At 37.0% G+C, this 24,856-nt stretch overlaps 1 protein-coding gene across 15 annotated transcripts in view; it reads left to right on the forward strand.

The window, feature by feature from the left end:
- Positions 1-24,856, forward strand: part of SCAPER (S-phase cyclin A associated protein in the ER) — a 356,135-nt gene that overhangs the window by 173,655 nt on the left and 157,624 nt on the right. For all 15 annotated transcript variants that reach the window (XM_043523924.1, XM_043523925.1, XM_043523930.1 and 12 more), the window contains 2 exons: positions 12,984-13,120; positions 18,292-18,357. In XM_043523924.1, the coding sequence (XP_043379859.1) occupies positions 12,984-13,120; positions 18,292-18,357 (203 nt within the window). The remainder of the gene's footprint in view (positions 1-12,983; positions 13,121-18,291; positions 18,358-24,856) is intronic.

Raw genomic sequence — 24,856 nt, forward strand, 5'->3', positions numbered from 1 at the left:
AATGCATACTTGGAGACCTAGGAAGTACTCCAGTGCTACCTGAACAGGAGGTATAGACTGGACAGTCAAAAGTTGTTTTTTTCATACAGTGAGTCTGTGGAGAAGCTCATATCAGTGGAATTCCTTTAGGGTGCTGGTGCAGACTACAGCTTTAATTTTTCTGCCATCCTTGGCCATAGAAACCTCAACAGAAGGCGGAGGTGGGAAACCTCTGCCTCTTAGAGGATTATTTCTTCTTAAATATAGTCAGCTTAGCTTGTGTTAAACCTCCCAGTGCCTAGCTGCACTGAATTTGTCCCTAAACATACCTGTAGAAAGGGTATCTATAATTTGTTATTGTGCCCATCACTTCTTTTTTTAGATCTGCATGCTAATTCTTACCATCTCTTTGTTCGTGTTTGGCAGTCAAATATTAGAAAAGCCGAAAGTGAGAATATCAGACTTTTGTCCTCAGTAATGCAACACTGAAAGGGTATATATTAATGAAAAAGAAAGACATGCATCCTAAGAAAATTTTAATAAAATATATGTTGAGGATGTTGGCATGTCTTGATTCTTCAGCACAGAAATAAGATGAAGTGCTAGTTATGTAAATTACTCCGATTTCCTCTACTACTATTTCTAATAATTTTAAGTGCATTTGCTATTTTTGTTGATTTCCTGACACTTTTCTAATTCAGAAGATAAATACTATATGTGCTGTAGTTCGATATATTTTTAAAATTTATTTAAATACTTAAAATATCTTTAAAACACTGACTTTCACAGTGAGATTTTTAAATAACATTTAAAGATTTTATTTATTAATATGGGGGAGAGGTAGAAAGAATTGTCTGCTTGTTAAAGGCCCAGCACTACTTACATATTCAAATTCTAGTTCATATAAGGTGCATTTAGATCAGCAAAATTGGACACACAAATCACAACATAATGTGGCTTTTCAGTATTGCGTACGACTGTCATTTGCTACTTTGCCTGTTCCAGATGCTCTTTCTTTATCAGTAGTCCCTGCCTTGGCAGCTTTTGCAGGATCCCTTTTCTGGTCAGCTTTAGTTACTGTTAGGACCATGTACCTCATGGAAGTAAAGGAGTCTTCTCCAGCTAGTGGAAGATCAGATAGAAGATGCACCCTTTGGGCGGGTTCATCTGTGAAGTCTTCAGTTCCCTCTGTTTACTTCTTTGGCACACCAATAGACTCCTTTGAGGAGCCTCAAGTATTAATCCTGTAATGCCTGTCAGGCCAGAAGGACTACTCCAGATGCAACTTATTCCATGTGCTATTCATGGAAGCCCTACTCAGCCATCAGGAGATGACATTTTATTATCTCTTACTGCTCTTGGTTCTGCCACAGCTCAGAGCAGCTCTGGTTGTTCAAATTCATGTGAAAATATAATACTTGTATTAATCCTGACCTTGCTTTACCATATCAGTTCAACTTTGACACTTTGCTTTCCTGATGTTGCTTTAAATACCAATGTTGTTCATTAACGTTGTCTTTTTTTCAAAAGCTAGATTGATTATAAATAGAATTATTTCTAATACACAATATAATAACTGAACTTTCACTTCAGTTGACTTGGTCGACACTTAAGAACATAATAATCTTCCTATGCATATGCATAATTCTCATCAACACCAATAGAAGACATCAATGAATATCAAAGGTGAATCTACTGTGTATTATGTGTGGACAGTCTTTATTCAGTTTTCAGGTTGGTGGGATTTTTTTGGTTTGGGAGATTTTTTTTGTGGGAGTGATGGGGTTATTGTACCAAATAGTCTCTCAGGAGTAATGGAACGCCATTATGACACAAAATACATTTAACAGCCTACTGTAGGTCAACACCCAGTATTAATCAGCAGTTTTTCTAGATACTGGCCATTGCCAGTTGTCAATAAATGCCTGGGTTGCTATCATGTGTTGTATGAAGTGACTGTTAATTGGAAAGTTTATTCTCCAGCTGCTGTATTTCACATGAACGAACAAGGGTCAGAATCTGGGTTATGATATGGTTTAATTCATCTGAACTGCATCCTACTTGAATATATAATGTCTCCACATTTTGTAGTACTTACTTCATTTTTTTATAGAGAAGTTTTGTAATTGTATATTATTTGGATTCTAACAGAATCATGTGATTTCATCAAATAATATTAGTAATACCGTAATAACTGTAATATAACTTTTCATATATGAAATAAAAAGTGGGGGAGGGGGGATTGTGTGGAGAAGAATACCTGCCTATGAGAAGTGCCTGATCAGCTGAAAGCCTTATAGCTACTAGATCTGAAATTCACTGGATAGTTGTTCAGTTTCATGCCGCGCTTTTGCATCAGAGAAGGCGATATCCAGCAGGAATGTGATTTCTTGGGTGACCTTAACCTCTTCTGGTTTTAGCAGTAATGGTTTTGTCAACTCCGTTTCTCATGCAGTTTGTGGACAAGGCACATCTGCTGCATTTTGGAAAGTTACAAAACTGCCAATGATTGAAAGTCTGAACAGCGGGGAGGGAATTTCTCTGTGGATCAGTTGGTCTGTCTTACTTATTTATGTCTAATTCTTCTAGTCTATGATTTTTTATTGCAATCCTAGTAGAATTCTTTCAGTTTAAGGCATCAGGTCCTGAAATTGCAGCATTCAAAAACATTCTAAAGTTTACACTGCAGGATGATGCAATTTTTAAAATATTTTTTTTTACACTTTTGCACATTACAAAGAGAACATGTTGTGGGTCTCTGTTCATGACTCGGGTCATCCTGATAATTTATTAATCCAGTGGGCATTAAAACATCATTATGTTTATTATATAAGGCCCCGATCCATCATTACATTGATTTTATATTTGTTTTATAATTTATGTATTTATTGTAGTTATTGGTTGCTTTTCCTCTCTGTCATCCCTTCACCTTGTAAATTATGTCAATTTAGTCTGAAACACTGGGCCAAATGCAGGGGTAGATTACACATTGGTAAGTGGCTGTCAGTCTAACAGTCAAAGCTGTTGTAACGTACACCTTGAGGGGTCTGGAAAAAAAGTTACACCAATTTAGTCTCCATTTAGATGTATATAGATTTCTTTATCATCACCTTGTCCCTTACGCTTTTATTTTCTTCCTTCCTTCCTTTGGAAGGGTGGGACAAAGGGGTTAGGGGTGATGATGGTTTTTGGATCCTTATGTGAAGTTAGTGCCTACCTTTGTAGGTATTGTCTGCCATAGGGAATTTTGCAAAACAAATCCCCAGTGGAGCCCTAGTGTAGACAAATGTTCAGTGGCTTCCAAAGTTTTTGATGAATCAGTGTTAATATTAGTGGAAAATTCTGTGCAAAAATCCCTTTTGTAGACACCTTTTTAGTTACCTTCAAAATCTAAGAGGGAACATAACTTGTACTCACAGCTATAAAAAAAAAAACGCAAAAGAAGATTAACTGAAAAGAATGCCACAATAAAATTGAATAGATAAATCTAAACCTTGCAACTTAAGACCTAGATAATAAAACATGAAAATACAATACCTCAAATACAATTACAAAATTGCTAAATGTGTAAATTGCAAAATTATATGTGTATACCCAAAAAGAAAAAATACCAAACTTACTAATACTTTAAAAATTTGTTTAAATGAAAAAGGTAGTCGGGGGTGTGTGTGTGTGTTTGTTTTAAAACGTTAGATCTGATTTTTTTTGAAAAAACAATCTTCTTCTCCCATAATAAGACCAGTCCTCAACCTCTCACTCAAGCTATTCCACTTGCGCAACCCATCAATTTTACTGAGCGTTGCCAAAGTAAGGAAGTCAGGATCAAGCCCAGAGATTTTATAACAGATTATTTTTAAAAAACAGTATGTAATTTTACTATAATCTCTTGATTTTCTTCTTGTGAAAATCTGTGATTTTTGTGATCTGTTTGTTTGTGATTAATTTCCAAAATGGCCAGAGGACTGAAAGTGAGGGAAACTTTCATCATTTCCTTCTTATGAAGAATTCAGTGATCATAATAAGTATGCTGAAGCCTTTCTGTTTATTCCCAGGCATAGACATCAAAACTATTATGTAATGTGATCTTGAAGAGCACTGAGAGTAGTGGCATACAAATGAAAACACTTTGCGATACAGTATACCTTACATTTTTTTAAAATCATCTGTTCCTACCATAACTTTGGTAAAATTGTATAAAAGTCCCTAGAAAGAAACAGGAGTGTTTCTAGTCTATTGAGTTGTTGAACAGACACTAACAAAAGAATATTGAGTAAAAAAGTGTATTGGCCAGATTTAAAGTAAAACAGAGTTGATTGATTTCAATAGAATTACTTGCAGAATAAGATACTAAGTGTGTGTAAGGAAGGCAGAACCTGACCATAATGTTTGTGGAATGTTTCAGTCTTTTGTTCGGGGTGGGAAATGGTAATTATTTTTACTTATTTATAGCCCTTGTTTCCAGATAGCATTGGTACTTTTGAGAATGCGTGCAGATAGAATTCACATCAGTGACATTAAAATTATAAAACAGGTAGCAACGTCAAATTTTTAGTAGATGTGAACACCAATCTTAATAGCATAAGATTTCATTTGAAAATATTTTTAACATAATTACAGAATTTATACTGGCTTGATTCTACAAAGGGCTGGAGATTTATTGATGCACTAGGATCTTGGGGCGCTCATTATCTCTCCGTTGCAGAATCAGCCCTGTAGTCCTTTATACCCTTGTATTACTGTAGAAAACATATATTAATCCTCACAACGCCCATGTGAGATAGGTAGGTAGGTAAGTAAGTAAGTATATCTCTTATTACATCTAACATTTACTTAAAGAAGTGTTTTTGGCAAGAAGCAAATAAAATGCCAAACAATTACCATGTATTGTCTTGATTAGAGATCAAACTGTGGGACTCCATAATGTAAATATTGATTGCTAAAATAAAAACTTTAAGAAGATTAGTCCAATTTACTTGTTAAGTACTGTACTGTGTAGGGCCCAATCTTTCAAACACATATATATACACACACACACGCACGCACGCTGATAAGCATAGGTGTTTGAAAGATTGGGCCCTATGCACTACTTAGCAAGTAAATTGGGGAGGGGAAGGGTGTATATATATATCTCTCTATTATCCCATTGACTTCAGTGGAATACTCATACAACTAAAGTTACATGCCTAATTGTTTTCAGGATTGCAGACTTAGTATGATTTAGTGTGGTTATGTGGACTTTAGAATTACATTATTTCATACAAATATTACAAGTTTAGCAGGACCTTAGAGAAAATATTCTTATACTGTTCTGAAGCATGATATAACTGCTGTTGGGTCATAGAGTATTGTTATTCAATACTATCTGAGCTATTAGTTGTACTTGTTTCACACCTGAAAGGTGCTAAATCTGCCTAGTACGATAATCCTACACTTTGATCTGTACCTTCAAGAAGTGACAGTTATTTGTGACACAAGCTGTTATTACTCTAGTTTTATTTTAATCAGCTGTAAGGATGAAGTTTGATATTAATCCAAACTGCCACAATTGAAAGTTGAGAACTCTGAGAAACATACTCTGCTAAGGTGCTTGAGTTCATTTGTACAGCATGTTTTGTAGCCATCCCATGTTGTGCTATTGACAGCTAAGACCTTTTTTGGCCCTCACAAGATGATAAATGAATAAGCTTGTTGAACTCTGTAATTCTCTTTGAGTCATCTGTTAAGCTATAGATTAGATCAGGAAAGAGACATTAGACCCTGCAAAGGCGATACAAGGCTTTGTCTCATTCATCATTCCCACCTATCAGAAATCTGTGTTTGTAATTGTCATTGAGTGGCATGGGGACAGCTGGTTTACTCTCATTTTATATCTGAATGAAGATTGCCTGATCTTTTATTTTATATGCTGTCTGTTTCAAAGCAGATAATTAGCTTCATTTTGCTCCTACTGTCACTTTAACGGGTACAAGTAAATTGATTGTACGTCTGATAAACACACGAATCGGTTCCACACCTGTAGAGTCATAAGTTAGAAAAGTTTAATCTTTCAAATAATTTTTAAAACCTCATGAATAACGGAAGATATAATTGTCTTGCCACTGTGACTTGTGTGAGATGACGTAATTAGAAGAAATTATGATAGTAAAATATATTAATTAACAGTTTTAAAAGTTGAGATATCCTACTAAAATTGTTATAATTCTCATTGTTGTTTATTTTATTAATCAAACACCCAAGAATGTGCCAGGCACTGGATGTCTCCATGTCTAATGTGGCAAAACAGCAATATACCAAGTAAGATCCTTAGTTTTCTTAAAATGAAAAAAATTGACATCAAGCCATGGGGGCCATAGAGACGCATTGATGAGACTTGTGGCCACAGAGCTGGTTCAACACTGACGGCTGGCTTCTCCCTGTATATGATGCTTATGCCTTCTGAACACTAGCAGAAGCTGAAGGATCTTAAGTCACCTTTCCTTTCACCACAACAGTCAGGAACTGACTAGAAGGGCAGTGGGTGTGAGAGTTTGATACACAGCACTGGAGACTGACTCCTGCTCCACTCTTCTATTGCTTCCCTTCAAGACCAAGTCATCAGGAGTTTGAGGAGTTTTGCCACTCTTGTGCTAGGGAACTGAGACTCAAGAGGGCGAATCCTGTCGAAACATCCTCAGGGAAGCAGAGTTGCAGGCCACTGGTTTTTCCCTTTTCAGGGATGTTTACAGGGGTATAGCTAAAATTAATAGGGTGAAATTTAGGAAAAGAATATTCAAGCTTGAAAATCAGGGGAAACATCCAAATAATGAGACCTGTTAGTGAGTGGAATAGTATACTGTAGGGAAGTGGCAGAAATCATGTTGCTTGTATAATCAAGAATGACAAAGCACTGAAAAATATATATAACCCTAAATATATTAATTTTTCTTTTGTTAAATGTATGTACCATAATATACACAGGATGAGCAGTATGACCAGCTTAACATTGCATTACTTACCTTTTAGAATTTCCTGAGACTGGTGTACTTGATTTCTTACTCATAATATTGGTTTAATATTCACTTTGCATACATATGATTTAAGATAGAAACTTCAAGCCTTATTTTGATTTTGCTAGGCTAGATTGTACTGTAATGTTTTACAAAAATTAAACAGCCTTTTTCCAGGAAATGTCACAAAGATTTATTTAGTTTTTAACAGGCATACATTTTTCCTGAACAAGTAAGAGAAAATATGATCAGTTGTTTTCTGGAAAATACTATCTGTATTGCTATAGAATTAGGCACAGAATGTTTTTTCCTCTAGTTGTTTTTATTTATTAGTTTCAATTTTATTTATTTTTATTTCAGTTTTTAATGATATTTTAAAAAAGGACAGGACATCTTCTGATTATGATTCTGATAATTTTCAAGGTTTAATAATAAGTAAGCAGTTTCTCATTTATTTTATCCTTCAAAATGTGTATAGTACCATACAAGAAGCAAAAAATAGAGAAGCCTTACTATATTAATAAATGTAATACAAATAATATAGAAACTGAAATTGATGCATCTAGTTAATTTCATGTTCCTCCTTGCCTTAGACTGATTAGCTCAAATTAAATTTTGCTTTAATCAGCTCAAGCAGGTACGATGCAATATGGGGATCTGAGATCTCTAGTAGTTGCAATAAAAATACTTTTGAGTGACTTCTGGAGCGTATGAATATATATTTTAATCACATTTTGAAGCAGAAGTAGATCTAGAATTATACAAATAATTGAGTCACATGTTACTGATAATAGAATTTGTTTTTATCTTTTTCTTTTTAAAAAAAAAACCTAGGAAATTACATTAAAAATTACATTAAAGAGTTATCATTTTGGTTGCAAAAGCCAAATTTTTGAAAGTTAGGAAATGATAGTTTATGATTGTCTGTGCAACCTTAATTCAGCCCCCTTGTGCATCTGTATTATGATGCATGCTTTAATTTACATGATCAAATACTATTTTTTTCTACAAGGCCTTATTAAATACAGAAGATAAATGCAGAATTCCTCATAACTTAAACTAAACCAGTTTAAGGCACTCGTCAACTGAAATAAGAGTGACCAGTCAGGGGCGTTGCACTGATTTAAGTAAATCAGTTTTTAAACCAATTTCATTAAATCAGTACAGTTTTCTCATGTTGACAAGCCCAAAGACATTCTGGAAGGATCAAAAGAAGGTATTATCTCAGATGATGTTATTCAGCAATGGAAATTTAAATTAAAGATCGTATTTATAAATGGCAAAGGATCTGTGTGATGGGGTTTCCTTCTTAATGTATGAAAATCCAGTTTGAATTGTTATTGATTTCCACATGTCCTTTTGAAGGTGGCAAATCATGTGTATATGCACACACTGTGGTTTTCAAAGAAAGCTTTTGGTGCTTGTAGTGGGGTGGTCACCCTGCTCCTGCCCTGAAGGGGTTAAAACATCTCTGGGAGAGGACTTCCCTGGGGGAGCCAATAGTAAAAGCAGCCCTGAAGAGGGCTGTGGCTGGAAATAAGGGGAGTGAGAATAGCTGGGGGAAGCTGATTGTGTAGCTCAATCAGGGCCCAGCTAGCCCTTATAAGAGAGCTGTGGGCCAGAAGCAAAGGAGTCTCACTCTAGCCCTGGAGTGGGAAGGGCTAGCTGCCTGGGAGTAAGCTACCTGAGCTGGAGCAGTCCTGGGGTATAGGGCAAGGGAGCTGGGGAGCTCCAGCTTGGTAAACCCCCCAGGCTGCAGGCCTTAATGCAGGCCTATGAAAAGGTACTGGGGCTGCAGAGGAGCGGCCTGAGGATAGGCAAAGGCAGCAGGTCCTAACCCCTTGCCAATGATGAGTGGCAATTACAGATTGCAGTCTGCCCCAGTGAGTGGGGGCTAGATGATGACTGGCAGTAGCCACTGAGGCAAGGTCAGTTTAGAGGGTTGGGGATTCCCCTGGGAGGGGAGACCCAGAGCGTGGGGATACTGCTGGGGCAGAACCCCGAGGTAAAGGGGCAGCAGGGTCCAGGAGGGACACGGGGGCCAGCGGCAGGTGAGACACTGGCCTGCAGAGGGCGCGCCGAAGGCTGGAAAGAGCTAATTCCCGGATGACCAGCAGGAGGCGCTGTGCTGGTGAGTTGTCACTTCACTACAGTGCTCAATGGACAATTCTTACAAAACTGGGAACACTTGCAATAGAACTGCTATGCTCAGCCTATTATTCCCATTCCCTGGACCACGCTATTCGTAAGATGTTCTGTAAAGCAATTAAAATAACCTTCTGGATTGTGTGAATTACTTAAAATAAACATTTTGCTTTTTTTTTATTGTTAAAGCAAAATATGTGTTATGATATTTACTTTTCATGCATGACATTTGATAAAAACTGAGCTATCTCACAATGAGGCTGCTCTTAGGAGGAAAACTGTAGCTTACAGGGTGACTGGAGTTGTTTCACTGAAATGCACATTTGAGTATGAAAGACAAATAACATTCCTTTCAATAAATTATAACTCTGTAAATGGTGAATATTTTCTCACCATTTAAACAAAATTAACAAAGTTTAGAATAATTTGATAAAGTGTTGAGCTCTTAAACCTTAGCCTGAATTATTTCATTTAATACAGTGAATTATGTTGGGAGGCCAGAGCTTTGATCTTATGTGGCCAGAAAAGTTAATTCAGAGAAGAAGAAGGTTATCAGCTTTGATGAGATCATATCTGCATTGGTATCAGGTTTTTAAATTGTTGGACAAAATAATTACCCATCCCCTTTTTCCTGGAGACACACACCCTTATCTTCCCCTCCATGCCAGAACTATTAATTCTCCAGTGGTTGGTTCAGTTACATTTCTGGATCCTTTTTGCTGCTGGAGGAAAATATATGGGTTAGAACACAATGAAGATTTGAGCCCCATAAATTCAACTGGACTCAGAGGGAGATACAAAAACTCTAAAATGAACTAAACTAGATTTTCTGTACATAAAAAATGACACAGTTGGGGGAAAGAAGGAAATACATCTCTTATCCATAGCCACCAATGATGTTGTGAAGTGTTGAATTAAACATGGGTTAACAGGAACTGTAGAAATGTTATGAATTATTTTTCAGATTGACATCTGTCCTGTGTACATGCAAATGGCAGTAAATGAGTATAAGGTACACTGTTACTCCCCTCCACCCACCACCCATACCTTGGCTCCACCTTTCAACATGCTAGTCAGTGCACTGAGGACATTTACTGTACCAGCTCTAATGCTGGCACAGCATATGTCTCTTCTGAAGCAGGGAGAACGGTGAGGCAGATGGTGACTCAGAATCTGCTTCAGGTCTGCTCCTGGAGCAATGTAACTACACACCACCCATAACTGGAGTTTGTGGCAAACCCATAATTGGCCCCTTTATATTTATAGGGTATGTTCTTGAGGGACTTTAAAGGCTGGTTTTTTTTATTATATGTTAACCTTTTTGGAATAATTTTGCTCTCCCTCACAGCACCAAAAATTTTGGAGTTGGGATTAATTTTATTAAATGGTGTGTAGAAAACAGGTTTTTTTATTTTTCTAACTGGACTTGTTCTGATATGTATTTCACTTTCTATATTTGCAATTTTTTTTCAAACGTTTTAGGTATGTACATTTATAAGAAGTTTTAAAAGGCTTTCAGTAAAAAAAAAAAAAAAAAAAAGTGAAAAATGCCACAAATTTAATTGAAAATATTAACTCAGTTGAATATGCAATCATGAAATATAATAAAACTTATTTTAATGTGGGACCATAAGAATTGAATTATCAAATCACACCAGTGGTCCATCTGACTCAGTATTCCCTCTGATGGTGGCCAATGCAAGATGCTTGCAAAGAAAGTGCAAGAAAAACCCTGCAAATAGAGAGAGCCCAATCCAAAGCCCATTGAAGTCAAAGGAAGGACTCCCATTTACTTCACTGGGTTTTGGATTAGAGCCTAATGGAATAACTTGCTCCTAAGGAAAATTTCTGTGTAATCCCCATCAGTTAGTGATTGGCTTATGTCCTGAAGTGTTTATATTCCTTCCAAACTTTTTTCCTGAATATTTGATGTTTATACTCAAATATGATAAGATGTTTCCCAGCCAGTAATAGTTTACACATAAAAATACAAGTACGTCTTTAGGTTATATTAGAATTATACAGGAAGGATCTGTACGCATGATAGAGCAAGGGTGGTCTGGGGTTCAATAGTTAAGTTTCAGAGAGCATGATTGAGCATTGGGAAAATTTAGAAATCTAGGGAATAGGTTTTATTTGTTTTGTTAGAGAAAGATTAAAGAGTAGTTGGCCTGGGAGAAAAAATGCATATTGAGAGGGGCTATGAAGAGAGTCAATTAAGCAAGAAGGGAACAGCATGGGAGAAGGATCTGCTACTGACTGTGAACTCACAAGTTGGGACAAAAAGAAATCAAGTATCAGGCAAATGAAGGAAAAAGATTGGAGAATAGAAAGAGATGGGGTAGGGGAGAAAGAAGAGATATCAAAAAGAAAATCTTCCATGGAAGACAACAAAAAGAGATTTTGTAGTATACTCTGAAACGGACAGAAGGCTTGGGAAAATTTGCGGATGGGTTAATGTTTCTGGGAAAGGGTGAGGTGAGAAGAAACCCAATTTTTGAGGTATCAAATTCAGAAAGAAAGTGACCAAGGAAAGGTGACATTGAGAAGAGAAGAAGGCCCTAGGCTGAATGACTCATGTTTTGAGGGTTAAATACATTAAGAGATAATTCATTCCTGCTGGAGAAGAAACAGCTGTACCCCACTGGCAGTGACCTGTGGAAGACCGTTAGCAGTGTTTGCACCACTGCGATCCCTGGGCAGCCTTAACTATCTGTGAACAATCCCACTTACAGAAACTGCATAAGGCATTCAGCACATTCTATGATTGACCCGGACGTGCCCCATCCTGGCCAATCCTGATAAGTTTTGGACCTATACTGGCCAGGATCATAGACAGAGCAGGGGTTACAGACACTTCTGTGCCATTGCTGCCCCATTCTAAGCAGATTTTCCAATACTACGGTCCCTGCCACCACAAGATATGCAGGGAACCCCAGTGATTATCCCACGGCTGAATCTGTTCCTAAATCTTCTGTCTGAACCTCGAAATGCACCTTAGGTATGTGGAAATGTTAATATCTTTTATTGGTTACAAAATTACCAATTATTTATTTTAGTGATATATTGACAGATATCCATAACAGATGCATTATGGCTGTTTTCGTAGTAGCTAAGATTTTGCTACGAGCAACATATTTTATTGCTTTATTTTGTTTTTTGCTGTGTCTTTATTGGCTTTCCGCCCAAAATAAAATAATTAAATAACATTTTTGGTTAATTGAGAATGGTATAACCAGTCTTCACAAGTTGCTATAAGAAATTTAAAACAAACTTCTTTTTCAGTGCTTCATAGAAACATTCATGGATTAAATGTCCCATTACCATTATTAGTTAGCTAGAAAGAAAGAAATTCTGGTTTTGCTGAATATAGGCCCTGATCCTGTAAACATTGAAGCGTGTGCTTAGTTTTAAGTGTGTGAGGAGTCCTGTTGAAGATAATATAATAATTACAACCAGGTAAGTCAGTGCTGTAAGTGTTTGCAGCATCAACATCATATATGGCTATGTATTTTTCTTGTCATTTAAATTAAGTACTGTGTGTTTTGTTTGCTTTTAACTTATTTTCTTGAGCTAATGTTTACTTGTTCATTGAGTTTGATCTGACCAAAAGGTATGTCTGTGTGTCTTGGGTTTGTAATTATCAGGAAGTGTTTCCAGAAATATTCAGTCATATTACTGGTTTATAAAAGGACAGATGGCATTGAAAAGATATAAACAAAAGTTTATACATAAACATTTGTTTCTTCATTTTCTCAACCTTTTTAAAAATATTTATCTTTGATGTTCTTTTGATGCAGAATCTTATTTTTCTCACATGCTATAAAAATGAAATACCATTACTTTAAAATATTATTTCAATGTCTTCTGCAGGAGCACCTGTCATTGAAGAAGTACATTGTTGATATTGTGATTGAAAGCTCTGTCCCAGCAGAACCTTTAAAAGATGGAGAGGAGAAGCAAAAAACTAAAAAGAAGGCAAAAAAGTTGAAGGCACGGATGAACTCCAGGTAATGCTAATATTCTTTTAGCTTTTCTCTAAACTTAATCTTTTGTCCTTTAACAGGAATGTTATGGAACACTGAAAAAAAGTGTAAAGTTATTTGCTTCAGAAATGTCTTGAAAATAACACTGATGAGCCTAATTTATAGCCACTTTCTCTGATTGAGAAAGAAAACTGAATATCGATCTGGAGCCCTTGCTTTCACCTGTTAAGAGCTTTTCTCATAATTGGATGCCAGTGCCCTGCCAAAACTGTAGTCTCTTCCAGAATACAATAGTATGTTTAAGTATGTGTAAACCATGCCTATTTTTCTTCTTAGCTATTGATTTTTAAATGAAGTATCAAAGAAAATCAATAGTAATCAACAAATAGAAGCCATCCTGCTATAGTGTCAAATCCCATGGCTGGATTTAATCAATTTTGTTGCCTGTCACAACAAGAAAAAGTTAGAAATATCTTAAAATGGAAAGTGAGTTGTCAGACCTGTAGTTTGTCATTAGCCTAAAAAGTGACATCTGCAGATCAGAATGATGTGCAGGGCATCATTATATCATGAACTGCGGTGTCTGTCTTATAGCTGAAATGTCCCCAACTGAGGTTAGCACAACTTCAATAGAATATCATAATTTGGATTTCCTTTTTAAAACAAACTTTGCATTTACCTTTTAAAAAAAATTCTAAGCATTCATTAACATATTTTTTCTTATTTTTAATTTTGCTAAGAAAGTTATTTGAATAGATTTGTTAAAACAATAGTTTAAATAAAATAATAGTTCATTAACATGGCTACGATTAACAATAATGGTAACTGAAATCTTGCACAGATACACTTATTCTATCTTTTACCATCTTGTTGCCTCAAGTTCTTTCCTTCCCCTTTTGCTCTTTTGTATGATAGATTTTTTTGTCATTGGCATCTTATATATGATAACCAAATTAGAGTTTACTGTTTTACAAAATGAGTGTATTGAAAGTACAGTGTCTACTTTCCTTCAGAGTTTCTGATTGCTGGGATAGGGAGTTGTTCATATTGCTGATTTACTGTACTCACGGAGTCCAGTCATATATTCCTTTCTCAAGTAAAAGTTGCAGTGAATTCACTGAAAAATTTGCCAAAGTCAGGAAAACAGGATCAAGCCAATTGTTTGTTGTTGGCATCAATAACTGAAATATTCTGTCAGTACATCTTGAATTCTAATGTGTCACATGAGTCAGCATATTTGAAAAATATTACCAGTATTTATAATTACATCACTAATAGTGATGTGGTATGATTTTACAGATTTCATTTAATAGGATACTGAAATATGCACTGAAAGCTTCAAAATCTAAAAAAATAGAAATATATGAAAAGCAAGATAATTAATATTTTTAGTTTCAAGGAGTAGCCGAATAATTTTCTGTTATTTTAGGTCATTTAACCTCGAAAAGAAAAGATAATTGTGAATTTGTATTGAACATTTAACCATAAATTCTTAAATGTAGCCATAAGAGGCTCAGCAAAAATATAATATGTGGTTCAGTCCAACAGTAGAACAGAACAAAGATTGTCCCATAAAATTTAAAGCAAAAGCAAAGCCTTAGTAAAATACTTTGCTTATACTCCATTTGGCAAATTAATTTTAACTGTACAGATACTGCTTTACTTTTAGGCTTACCAGTTGGCACCTTAATAAGCCACTGTAATATTGGTAAACACTGCCTGGATACTCTCATGAAATCTCATTATTGATGTGGGGGAGAAGGGTTTCCCATATTCAGAACACAAAAGTGGGCTTTATTAGACTAGATGATTAAAGCAGGAGGAAGCAGGAGTCTCAGTGTTGTGAAATACTTTATGAAATGAGTTATGTGATGTCTACCACATTTTTGTCAAACAATAATCCAGTTCTAAGACCACCAAACAGTTGGGAGTCACTATTCAAAACCAGCTCAGAACTTATCTGAAATGTAGATTTAAAGGCCTTATTAACTAATTGGGGAGGGGGACTGGGTGGGAAATGAGGAGCATGGGACAATAATAATTCATTTAGAATTTCCCAGGAAGTCTTAAGTTGAGTTATCTATGTACCTTATTTCATCATGGTCATGGGAAACTTCCCCTAGGTTTGTAAACTTGGCAATTATGAATGTATTTCAGTTGTTAGAAAATTATAAGATTTTAAATTTGAGATGAAGCTAGTAACTGCACTAAAATAGGTTTGTGTTGCTTTCATGAGATGCTAGATCTTAAATCAGAATATGAAAGCAACCAAGAGCAAAGGTGAATGAAAGGACAAATTGTGATCAATGGGTTATTAGTTCTGTGTAAAAGTTTTGTTGGTCTATTAATAATATTTATAACCCTAAGCCATTAAACTGGTGCTGTAATAACAGCTGATATATATCTAGGTAAATTATCCCAGTTTAATATGTATGTGGTGCTATCAGATGAATGCTTGTGTGTGTGCATGTCAGATTGATGGTCAGTGAAAACTAAATAATAAACTCTGACAATACACCTGAAGAAATTAATGAAAGAATATGTTTTGTGATTTCTCATTTACAATTTGTTTACAACCTTCCTTTCACAAAAAATTGTTGTGGTGCATATTTTAAGTGAATAATTTTTGGTTTACTTTTCTGGGCCATACTCCAAGTTAGAATGCCTTTGTACTGGATAAGAGACAGGAAACAAAAAGTGAGAATAAATGGTCAGTTTTCATCATGGAAAAAGGTTAACAATGGGATGACTCAAGGTTCCTTACCAGGTCCAGTCATGTTTAATATATTTATTAATGATTTGGAAAGGGGGGAGGGTGAATAACGAGGTAGAAAACCTTTCAGGTGGCACAAATGATATATCTAAATTTCAATAAAAAACCCATGGCACTGAGTCTCAGAGCCCATGTCAATTGACTCAAGTTTCCGAGGCTAAAAATTGCAGTGTAGATGCTTGGGCTGGAGCCCAGGCTCTCAGACCCTCCCCCTCACTGGGTTTCAGAGTCTGAGCCCAAACATTTACACTGCTATTTTTGCCCCTCAATGTGAGCCCTATGCACCCAAGTCAGTTGACCTGAGCCCTGAGACTCACTGCTGCAGGTCTTTTTTTTGTTGTGTAGACGTACCCTAAGTGCTTTAGGTTAGTCAAGTCCAGGGAAGACTGGGAAGAACTTCAGAGGAACTTAACTAAGCAAGGTGAATGGGCAAATGAAGTTCACAGTAGATAAATGCAAAGTAGTGATCATTGGAGGGAAAAAATGAACTATTCATATACCTTACAGAGTTCTAAATTAGCTGTGTCTACTCAACAAAGAGACGTGAGCATTACTGACAGTTCAATGAAGACCTTTGCTCATTGTGCAGATACAGTCAAAAAAGCAAAGAAAATGTTAAGATCTGAAAGGATTGTAATGGAGAATAATATGGTAAATATTACAATCATATCAATGATATGCCGTCATCTGGAACCTTGTGTGTTGCACTGGTGGTCACATTGCAAAAAAGAATATTACATAATTGGTGGGGTTATGGGGGAATCAGTTCAGAGAAGGGTGATGAGAATGATTGGGGCATGAAAAAGATGTTGTATGAAGAGAAATGGAAAAGATTAGGATTATTTGCTTTACAAAGGAGATAAATAAGAGGGGACATGATAAAAGTATATAAAATGATTAATAGTATGAAGAAGGTAGATTGTGAATGTCTGTTCTCCCTGTCTCATAACACAAGAATAAGGGGACATTCAATAAAATCAAAAGATGGCAATTTGTAACTGATCAGAAGGAAATACTTTTCACTCAATATGGAATTAGACTGTGAAACTCATTGCTACTGGCTACGATTGAAGCCAATATTTTAGCATGTTTCAAGGGAGAGCTGGACATTCATAGGGGTATCCAGAGTTATAATAGTTAATCCTAAAAGAGTTTTGGAAGGAATATAAAACCTCATTCTTCAGGCTTAAAGCAAAGAATGACTATTAGCAATTAGGGTGACACCTTACTGGGGGGCAGATTATCCTGTATTTGCCTACTGTGCGGTTTCAGCACCTTCCTCTAAAGCAATTTATGAAGGCCACTGTCAGAGAAGGATCACAGATCTGATCACTGGTCTGATCACCTAAAGAAGTGGCTGGATTTTCCTTTCTGAAAATCTGAATGACTTGCCCTATATCAGAGACTGAGTCCGCTGCAGAGCTAGGAGTAGAACGCAACAGTCCTGAGCAGCAGCCTTACCTAACCCAAACATCACTTCTTTTCCACTTTAGTTTCTTCATATGCTGTCATTTTCTCTCTGAATAGAAGTCAATGTAGAGTTTTTCTAATGGATCCAAAGCTGAATTTTCTAGCTACTCTGTTGGGTATTTCTTTCACAGTAGGGCTCTGACTGTAAAAAGTGAGAATTTAAATTTTCTGCATCACCATAGTGTCTAAATTTGTTTTAACAAATATATTAAATGTTAATGAATTGCTGCAATGAATCCTGTCTTAGGTTGATGAACTGATGATGGTTATCATCTGTTGGCCCAGTCCAGCTGGAGCCACACTAAGCAGTGGTAAAGAAGTATTGTCTCAAATTTTCCTTTACTTTGGCATGTGGCCAATGTAAACAAGAATACTTTTAAGTGTCTAAACAGGTTTACGCTATTGAGTCCTGCTTACATTTCCCAAAGTAAAGCAGACATTCATAGAGGGATTTATTTTAGAGTTGTATGTCTCATGAGGTACATTGTTATAGTACTGTCATTAGTGTTTCATAGAAGATTTAATTGGATCCTCAAATGTAATGGACATTTTGAATGTTAATTATAACGCTTGTGGTAAATTTGTCTTTTGATCCTTTAGACATGTCAAAATTAGTAATGTTTTCATCTAGTCCTGCAATGACATTTTCAGGATAAAAATAATATTTCTCTTGCCATTGTTGTGTATTCTGTTTGTTATGATTTTGAAAATCAGCTTAAAATATCTTAAATACATCACAGTAGTAACAATAATCATACCAAGTCACTGGCTGTTATTTAGGAACAAATATGGCTGATGAAAAGACAAAAATGGCTTACAATAAAATTGATTTTCAGAGATGCCTAGTGACTTGTACAGTATAATGAAGTTGAATAAATCACATATTAGAATTATTTAATTGGTTTTCAAACACTGAATAATTAATGAATGTAGATGAATATTTTTCCCTCAGGGCTAAAGAATATGAAAGTTTATTGGAAGCAAAAAATGCCACCTCTGAATCACCATACAAAGCAAAGTAAGTATTTAACTGTATACTTCAGTTGTTTGTGTTTTTTGTAGACATGCATCTGCAACTTTTCCATAGAGGCTGATGTGGTAAACTTTCCATTCAATACTTGATATACTGTCCTCTTGAACTACAGATCAGTTCCTAACACAGAAAGTCAGCGCCATAACCACTTCAATGATAAGGTGCAAAATATGCATCTCCACACAATAGGCAAAGAGGTTAGCAGGGGCCAACGTTTTAGGTTCCAGTGACCCAAATGAGGCTCCAGTACAATATAATGCCCATAAGAGAGAGAAGAATTTTTGCAGGGGTTTTCATTTATTTCACAAGGAATTTTGCCATTGGCAGTGTATCTTGGGCCACATATTCATTGGCTTCAATGATGCTTCACCAGTGTACACCAGCTGAGTGATGATCTGGCCACTTGTCTCTGTAGACACATACATTATTAACCCATTGATAGGCAAATCTAGGACGCTGGGGACCAGGAAATTTGTTTTAATGAAGTTAAAAATAGTATGGAAGCTCAGTGAATTAACACAAGTTTAAGAGTCAGAAATGTTTTGGAGACCACCAGCTGGAAGAATGATTGTGCAAACATGCACTCAAAATACGATTGTAATGTAGAAGAGGTAAGTATAGAAAACAATTTAGAAATGAAATTGTTTGTACAACTACTGAAACTTAATTTTGCAGTGCCATCCATAATCTACTCTGTCCACTAGAATTTCTGTTTAAGGCTCCCCCAGCCAAGAATCAATATGGCTGCTCACACAGATAGAGAAGATGATTCTGGCAACCTGCATCTCAGAGCTCCATTCCTGTTGTAGATCTCTTCTTTGCTATCTGAGCAGCATTGCAGTCCCCTCTAAGGATAAGGAAGGGAAAGAGAATGTTCCTGCTCTGCTGGGCCAGGTTTGCCCAGTAGTTGTACTAGTTTGTTCATGATATCACTAGTTTACCCAGTAATAGCCCCAGTAGTTGCTCCTTCAACCAACTTCTAGAGAAGCCTGGTTTGCCCAGACTGAGACCTTCCATATAAACTGTCGATCTCAAATGTACATTACAGGGCCTGGAGAACTTTACAAAGTGTAAAACTTTACAAAGTGTAAAAAGTGACACAAGAGATTAGGGTGTGCTCCAGCCCTCAAATCTGAAGTACTTTGCATTTGTCCTGATTTAATTTCATCCTGTTTACTTCAGACCATTTCTCCAGTTTGTCCAGATAATTTTAATCCTATCCTCCAAAACAGCCCCTCCCACTTGGTATCATCTGCACACTTTATAAGTGTACTCTCTATGCCATTCTCTAAATCACTGATTAAGATACTGAACAGAGCAGGACCCTACTTGATATGCCCTTCCAGTTTGACTGTGAACCACTGATAACTGCTCTCTGAGAACCGTTTTCCAACCAGCTATGCACTCACCTTATAGTAGCTCCATTTAGGTTGTATTTCCCTAGTTTGCTATGGTAAGTAATATATAAATACATATAATCTAAGCAAGTCAAATAACAACTAGAAAACACAGCCAACTCAGACTTTTGGATACTTTTTGTGAACAAAATTATTAGTCAGCTGCTAGTGATGCAGGTTCTACTTAACCACATTGTCTTTTCCCCCTTGTTGTGCTCGGAGCTTCTGATATTAATTGCACGGCTAATAATAATCAACAAATTGTTCCCATTTTCCATGTGATTTTATCAGTGATGGCCATCACTAGGCATCTCCATCAAATGGCACATCATAAATGCTCTGGGGTAGAGGGTACTGTTGTTGACTTCCATTTCTTAATAATTAGAGTAAGTATTATGACAGATTAGTACTCTTGGATTTCTGCTTCCTGTGTGTGGCTGCCAGGAAACTCCTAGTTAAAGCCTGATTGTCAGCCAGTAGCAGGGTGGGCATGTGCCTGGCTCTCCTTGAAACACTGGTAAACCATAGTGCCTTCAGTCATCTGGTTCAACTGTACCACTGTAGAAACTCAACAATCCCGTGATTTTTTACCTGAAATTTACCTTTTATTTTTTACTTGAACTAACTATAATGTTTTTTTTTTTTTTGCTTCATTGGACTCACCAGTCACCGTCATTAGCTCCTGTGGCTTCTCTTCTTTTAATCTGATTTTTCTCTTGTTTCATCTGTTTTCTTGTGTATCTTCTTTATTTTTATACCTCTTGTGTCTGAAGAACTTATAAACTCTGCAGGAATCCTATTCCTGGTGGCTCATTCTACTCCTACTGGAGTACAGCATATCTGTTGGGAAGTCTGCGAAATTTTATAAATTCTTCTAGAATGTTGACAAAGTTTTCAAAGGCTCAGGTATTCATAGGAAGTATTTCCAAAAAATAAATCCCATGCACTTGACTAGTCCTCACAGAGGAGAAACGAATAAAACATTTTTAGTGTTTACTTGCTGCTCCGAATACCGGGAGATCACTGAGCGACGTTCGGTCACCGAGTTGATGGCATTCGTTCTGAATTCTCACTTAACAGAGTGGGCCCCATGAAGGCTGCCATCTTCCACTCTACACGATTACACTCTAATGTGTCTCGGAGTGAAACTCGACCGCACCCTCTCCTTCCGTGGTCATCTTGAGAACATAGCTGCAAAGATAAAAACGAGAGACAACGTAATCCAGAAACGAGCATGTACAACCTGGGTTGCATCAGCATCAGTGTTGCGAACATCTGCAATAACACTTGTACATTCAATAGCTGAATATTGTGCACCAGTATGGAGCAGATACAGTCACATATGACTCGTGGATACCCAGCTAAATACAGTGATGCGGTGCACCATGGGAACCCTTAAGTCGACTCCAACACTATGGCTACCTGTCCTGTCTAATATCGCTCCCCTTTCGATATGCCGAACTGCTGCAACATTCTGCAAAGCTCAGCAAATCCAGGAAAACAGATGTCTTCCTATTTACCAAGACCTTGACAACACCACACACAACTCCCGCAGCGTCTTAAGTCCTGCAAGCCTTTCTGGGAACATTCGTTAAGCCTCATTCAATCAGGCTAGATCAGAAGGCAGCTTGGAAAGCAAATTGGGCTAGACAAGACTTAAAAAATAAGCACCTTGTGCCAGATCCCACACAGAAGGTTCCTGGGTTTGAACTTCCATGGTCATCTTGATCAACACTGAACTGAATTCTAACCAACCATGGTAGATGCAGATATCTAATGCACAAATGGAAAATCAAGGACTCCCTGGTGTGCAAGTGTGGTTCCCCATGACAGACCATCGAACATATCACTACCGACTGCCCAATTTATAAATATGAAGGAGGCATTGCTGCCATAAATTCTCTACTCCTGATGTAGCCATTTGGTTTGATCAACTTCAGGTGAAATTGTAGTTGCTCCTCTATACCAGCCACATGAAAGAAGAAGTGTTTACTAAATTAACAATTTTTAGCATACAATACCAGAAAAATTAGAAGATGTGGCTAGGAATTCTAGGTTTTCTAAATACAGATGAGTGGCTTATTGTGTACACAGGTATTATGTAGACACAGAGCATATTGTTCATAGTTAACAATAAACAATAGAAGTAGTAGATTACGATATAATAAAATTATATTAAATCAGTTCTGTATTACAGCACTGACACTAGTGACAATAACCCTTAACTGCTCAGAAATTAATGAGATTTAGTCTCACAGTTGGAAATTTAGGGGGCAGAAGACTAGTGTTCAGTCCAGTATATTTAACTGTCATTATGTTCCAAACTAAAACAGGTATTGCCAGAGTCCTATAATAAAAATCTCTAGGGCTGAATCCTATTGTCCTGACCTGTCCTGGTGCCAGACCAGTTTCCAGTGCAAGTTAGAGCACCCTGATAGTATTCTACTGTGGTTCCCCAGGCTATGCGCAAATTGCAACATTATGCATCTGTAGTACATAAAATCGGATTGAATTCTAAAAAGTCTGTTGGATTACTTTGTTAGATTATCTTCTAAATAGATATCTGAAAAATATAGGACTAGATGGTATCCTGAGATTCCTGACCGTGAATGGATGGACAAGAGTGGGTGGGTGGGTGAAAAGAGCTTATGCCCCCTCATGGACGTTGAGTATAATCATGGTTCTTGCACTCACTTGAGTGTAGGGATCATGTGATCTGGAACTGCAAGCCACCTCAAAGTGGAAGGGAAGGCTTGAGAAGAAGGAGCAGCAGAACCAGCTAGTCAAAAAGTGGTTGAGCATACACTACACCCTTTTAAGCAGGGAACAGTGGACATTCTCCCTTGTGTGCCAGGAAGCTCTGTTCCTCTTGAACTTCCTGCCGGTTTGTGTGATTTTTGCATCACCCTAATGCTGGGCAGAAAGCAGCCCACATTCTAAACTTGTACACAGACCTACAGAAAAACAGCAGTGGGAGACTCCTATTACTGAAAGATCTTATGGAATCAAGGTAGTTCTCAAATCCAGTTTAGTCAGACAGTCACTTTTCAGCACAGTAACCTGAAAGCAGTTAACATTTCAAAAATAAAATATCTATCTATCCAGTATCGGGACTTGAGGATTTGCCAGTTGCTCGGAGGTCAAGGCAATAGCAATAGGAACTCCAGTCTGAACATACTTTGTGAAAGAGGGAATAGAAGACTGCCTATGAGTCAGCCAACAGCTCAGTTCAGAGTTTACATCATGTATTGTGCCAGGAAATTAAGCAAAACTTTTAACAGAACTGAAGACAAATAATCTATGGGTATGTCTTCAGTACCCGCCGGCAGGCAGCGATCGATCCAGCAGGGATCAATTTATTGCGTCTAGTCTAGACGTGATAAATCAATCCCCAAGCGCTCTCCTGTCGACTCCTGTACGCCAGCGCCGCTAGAGGAGCAGGCGGAGTCAACGGGGGAGCGGCAGCAGTCGACTCACCACGGTGAAGACACCATGGTAAGTCGATCTAAGTATGTCGACTTCAGCCACGTTATTCATGTAGCTGAAGTTGCGTAACTTAGATCGATTCCCCCCCCCCCCCCCAGTGTAGACCAGGGCTAGGAAAGGTAACTTTATATCCCTCAGTAAAAGAGTGAATGAGGAGACAAGAAACTTCATAAGGCAAGCACTAAAGCCTGGATCAGTGTGGTTTTTCTAGTGTAAACAGGCATTTTTAACAAAGGAAGAAGTTAAAACGAAAGATTATACTGCTGTTAAGCTAAGCATAGGGCCCTGTGTTACCTAGTACAATAGCTGAAAAAACAAACTGGAAGAAAGGAACAGAGCAACAGTAGGTCTAGGGTGGAACATTATCATACTAATGAGAAATTTAAAAAAAGTTAGACTTTTATCCTTTCAGACAGAACACAGAGTAATGTACTGGGAGCTTATATTAACTGCTACTGTACCTGGCTGACAAAAAGTGAATTCTTGCCAGTAATAAGAGTCTAGAATCTATCCAATGCAGGCTCTGAGAAAATCTGCTGAGGTAATGAGACATGGCATATCATGGAGTGAAGGGGGTCAAAAATTGGGAATGCTAGAGTTGAAAAGGAATGTGTGACAGATTCTTAGCCAACTTTAATGTTTGTAATAATATGAGATCTGAAAAAAATTCTCTCTTACAAAACAAACATCAATAGTTTCTGTTTATACTAAAAACAGGTCTTAAATAATGTAGCTAGGATGGAATTATATTAATAAACAAAGAAACTTTTCCTAACTCATTAGGCCGGGAAAGCTAAAGATGAATAATAAATGCTTTTTTAAAAATCTCAAAGACTCTTTAAGACCTTGCATCATTAACAGACTATATATGTAGACTTCAAAATTACAGATAAATCTACATTAGAGCAAAGTAGTTGAAAATAATTTCTTGTTATATGTATCTGCTAAAATCTTAGATCTGTGTTTTTCTTTCAAGTGTTAGTGATTTCATCAACAACTAAAGCAGTTGAAGGAATGCAGTTCCCTGCCTTCTTTTTGGTGTTATTGATGTCATCAGATATTGCAGAGTGAAGACAGGACCCCAAATGTAGGGTCTTGACATGAAAAGCTTTTTAATCTGTCATATTTATGCTTAAACTACAGTAGTGTTGCAAGGATCACTAGTTTCCTGTTGCAGTTCACAGATTGTTTCAGTAGCTGCAGTTAGTTTACATTTTGCAGTTTTACACAATGTTTTGCAGTGGCCAAGTACTGGATCAAATGTTTTCTAAACAGCACATTAAGTAGTTGGATTACATTAATATTAGTCAGCAGTCTGGGCCCATGCTGCTTTGACAGGTATGAAATGTGCACATGTGTGGGCTCCAGAGTACTGACTCTAAAGTGTGGGGGGGGTGTTTTTGTTTGTTTTTTTGTTTTATATTGTGTTTTGTGGGATTGTCAAAAGGCTCAAGGCAGTTCTTTGCTGCAAGTAGAAGTTTAGAAGATGGCAAGTAGAGATTTCTAGCATATCGGATGAGCAACTTTTGTCCCCTAAAACTGAGGGAAATGGTCCCAGAATACTACCTATTCCTTAGGTGCTCTGCCCTGTCAGCTAATTT

This window comes from Chelonia mydas, chromosome 10, assembly GCF_015237465.2.
Source record: "Chelonia mydas isolate rCheMyd1 chromosome 10, rCheMyd1.pri.v2, whole genome shotgun sequence".
NCBI lineage: Eukaryota > Metazoa > Chordata > Testudines > Cheloniidae > Chelonia > Chelonia mydas.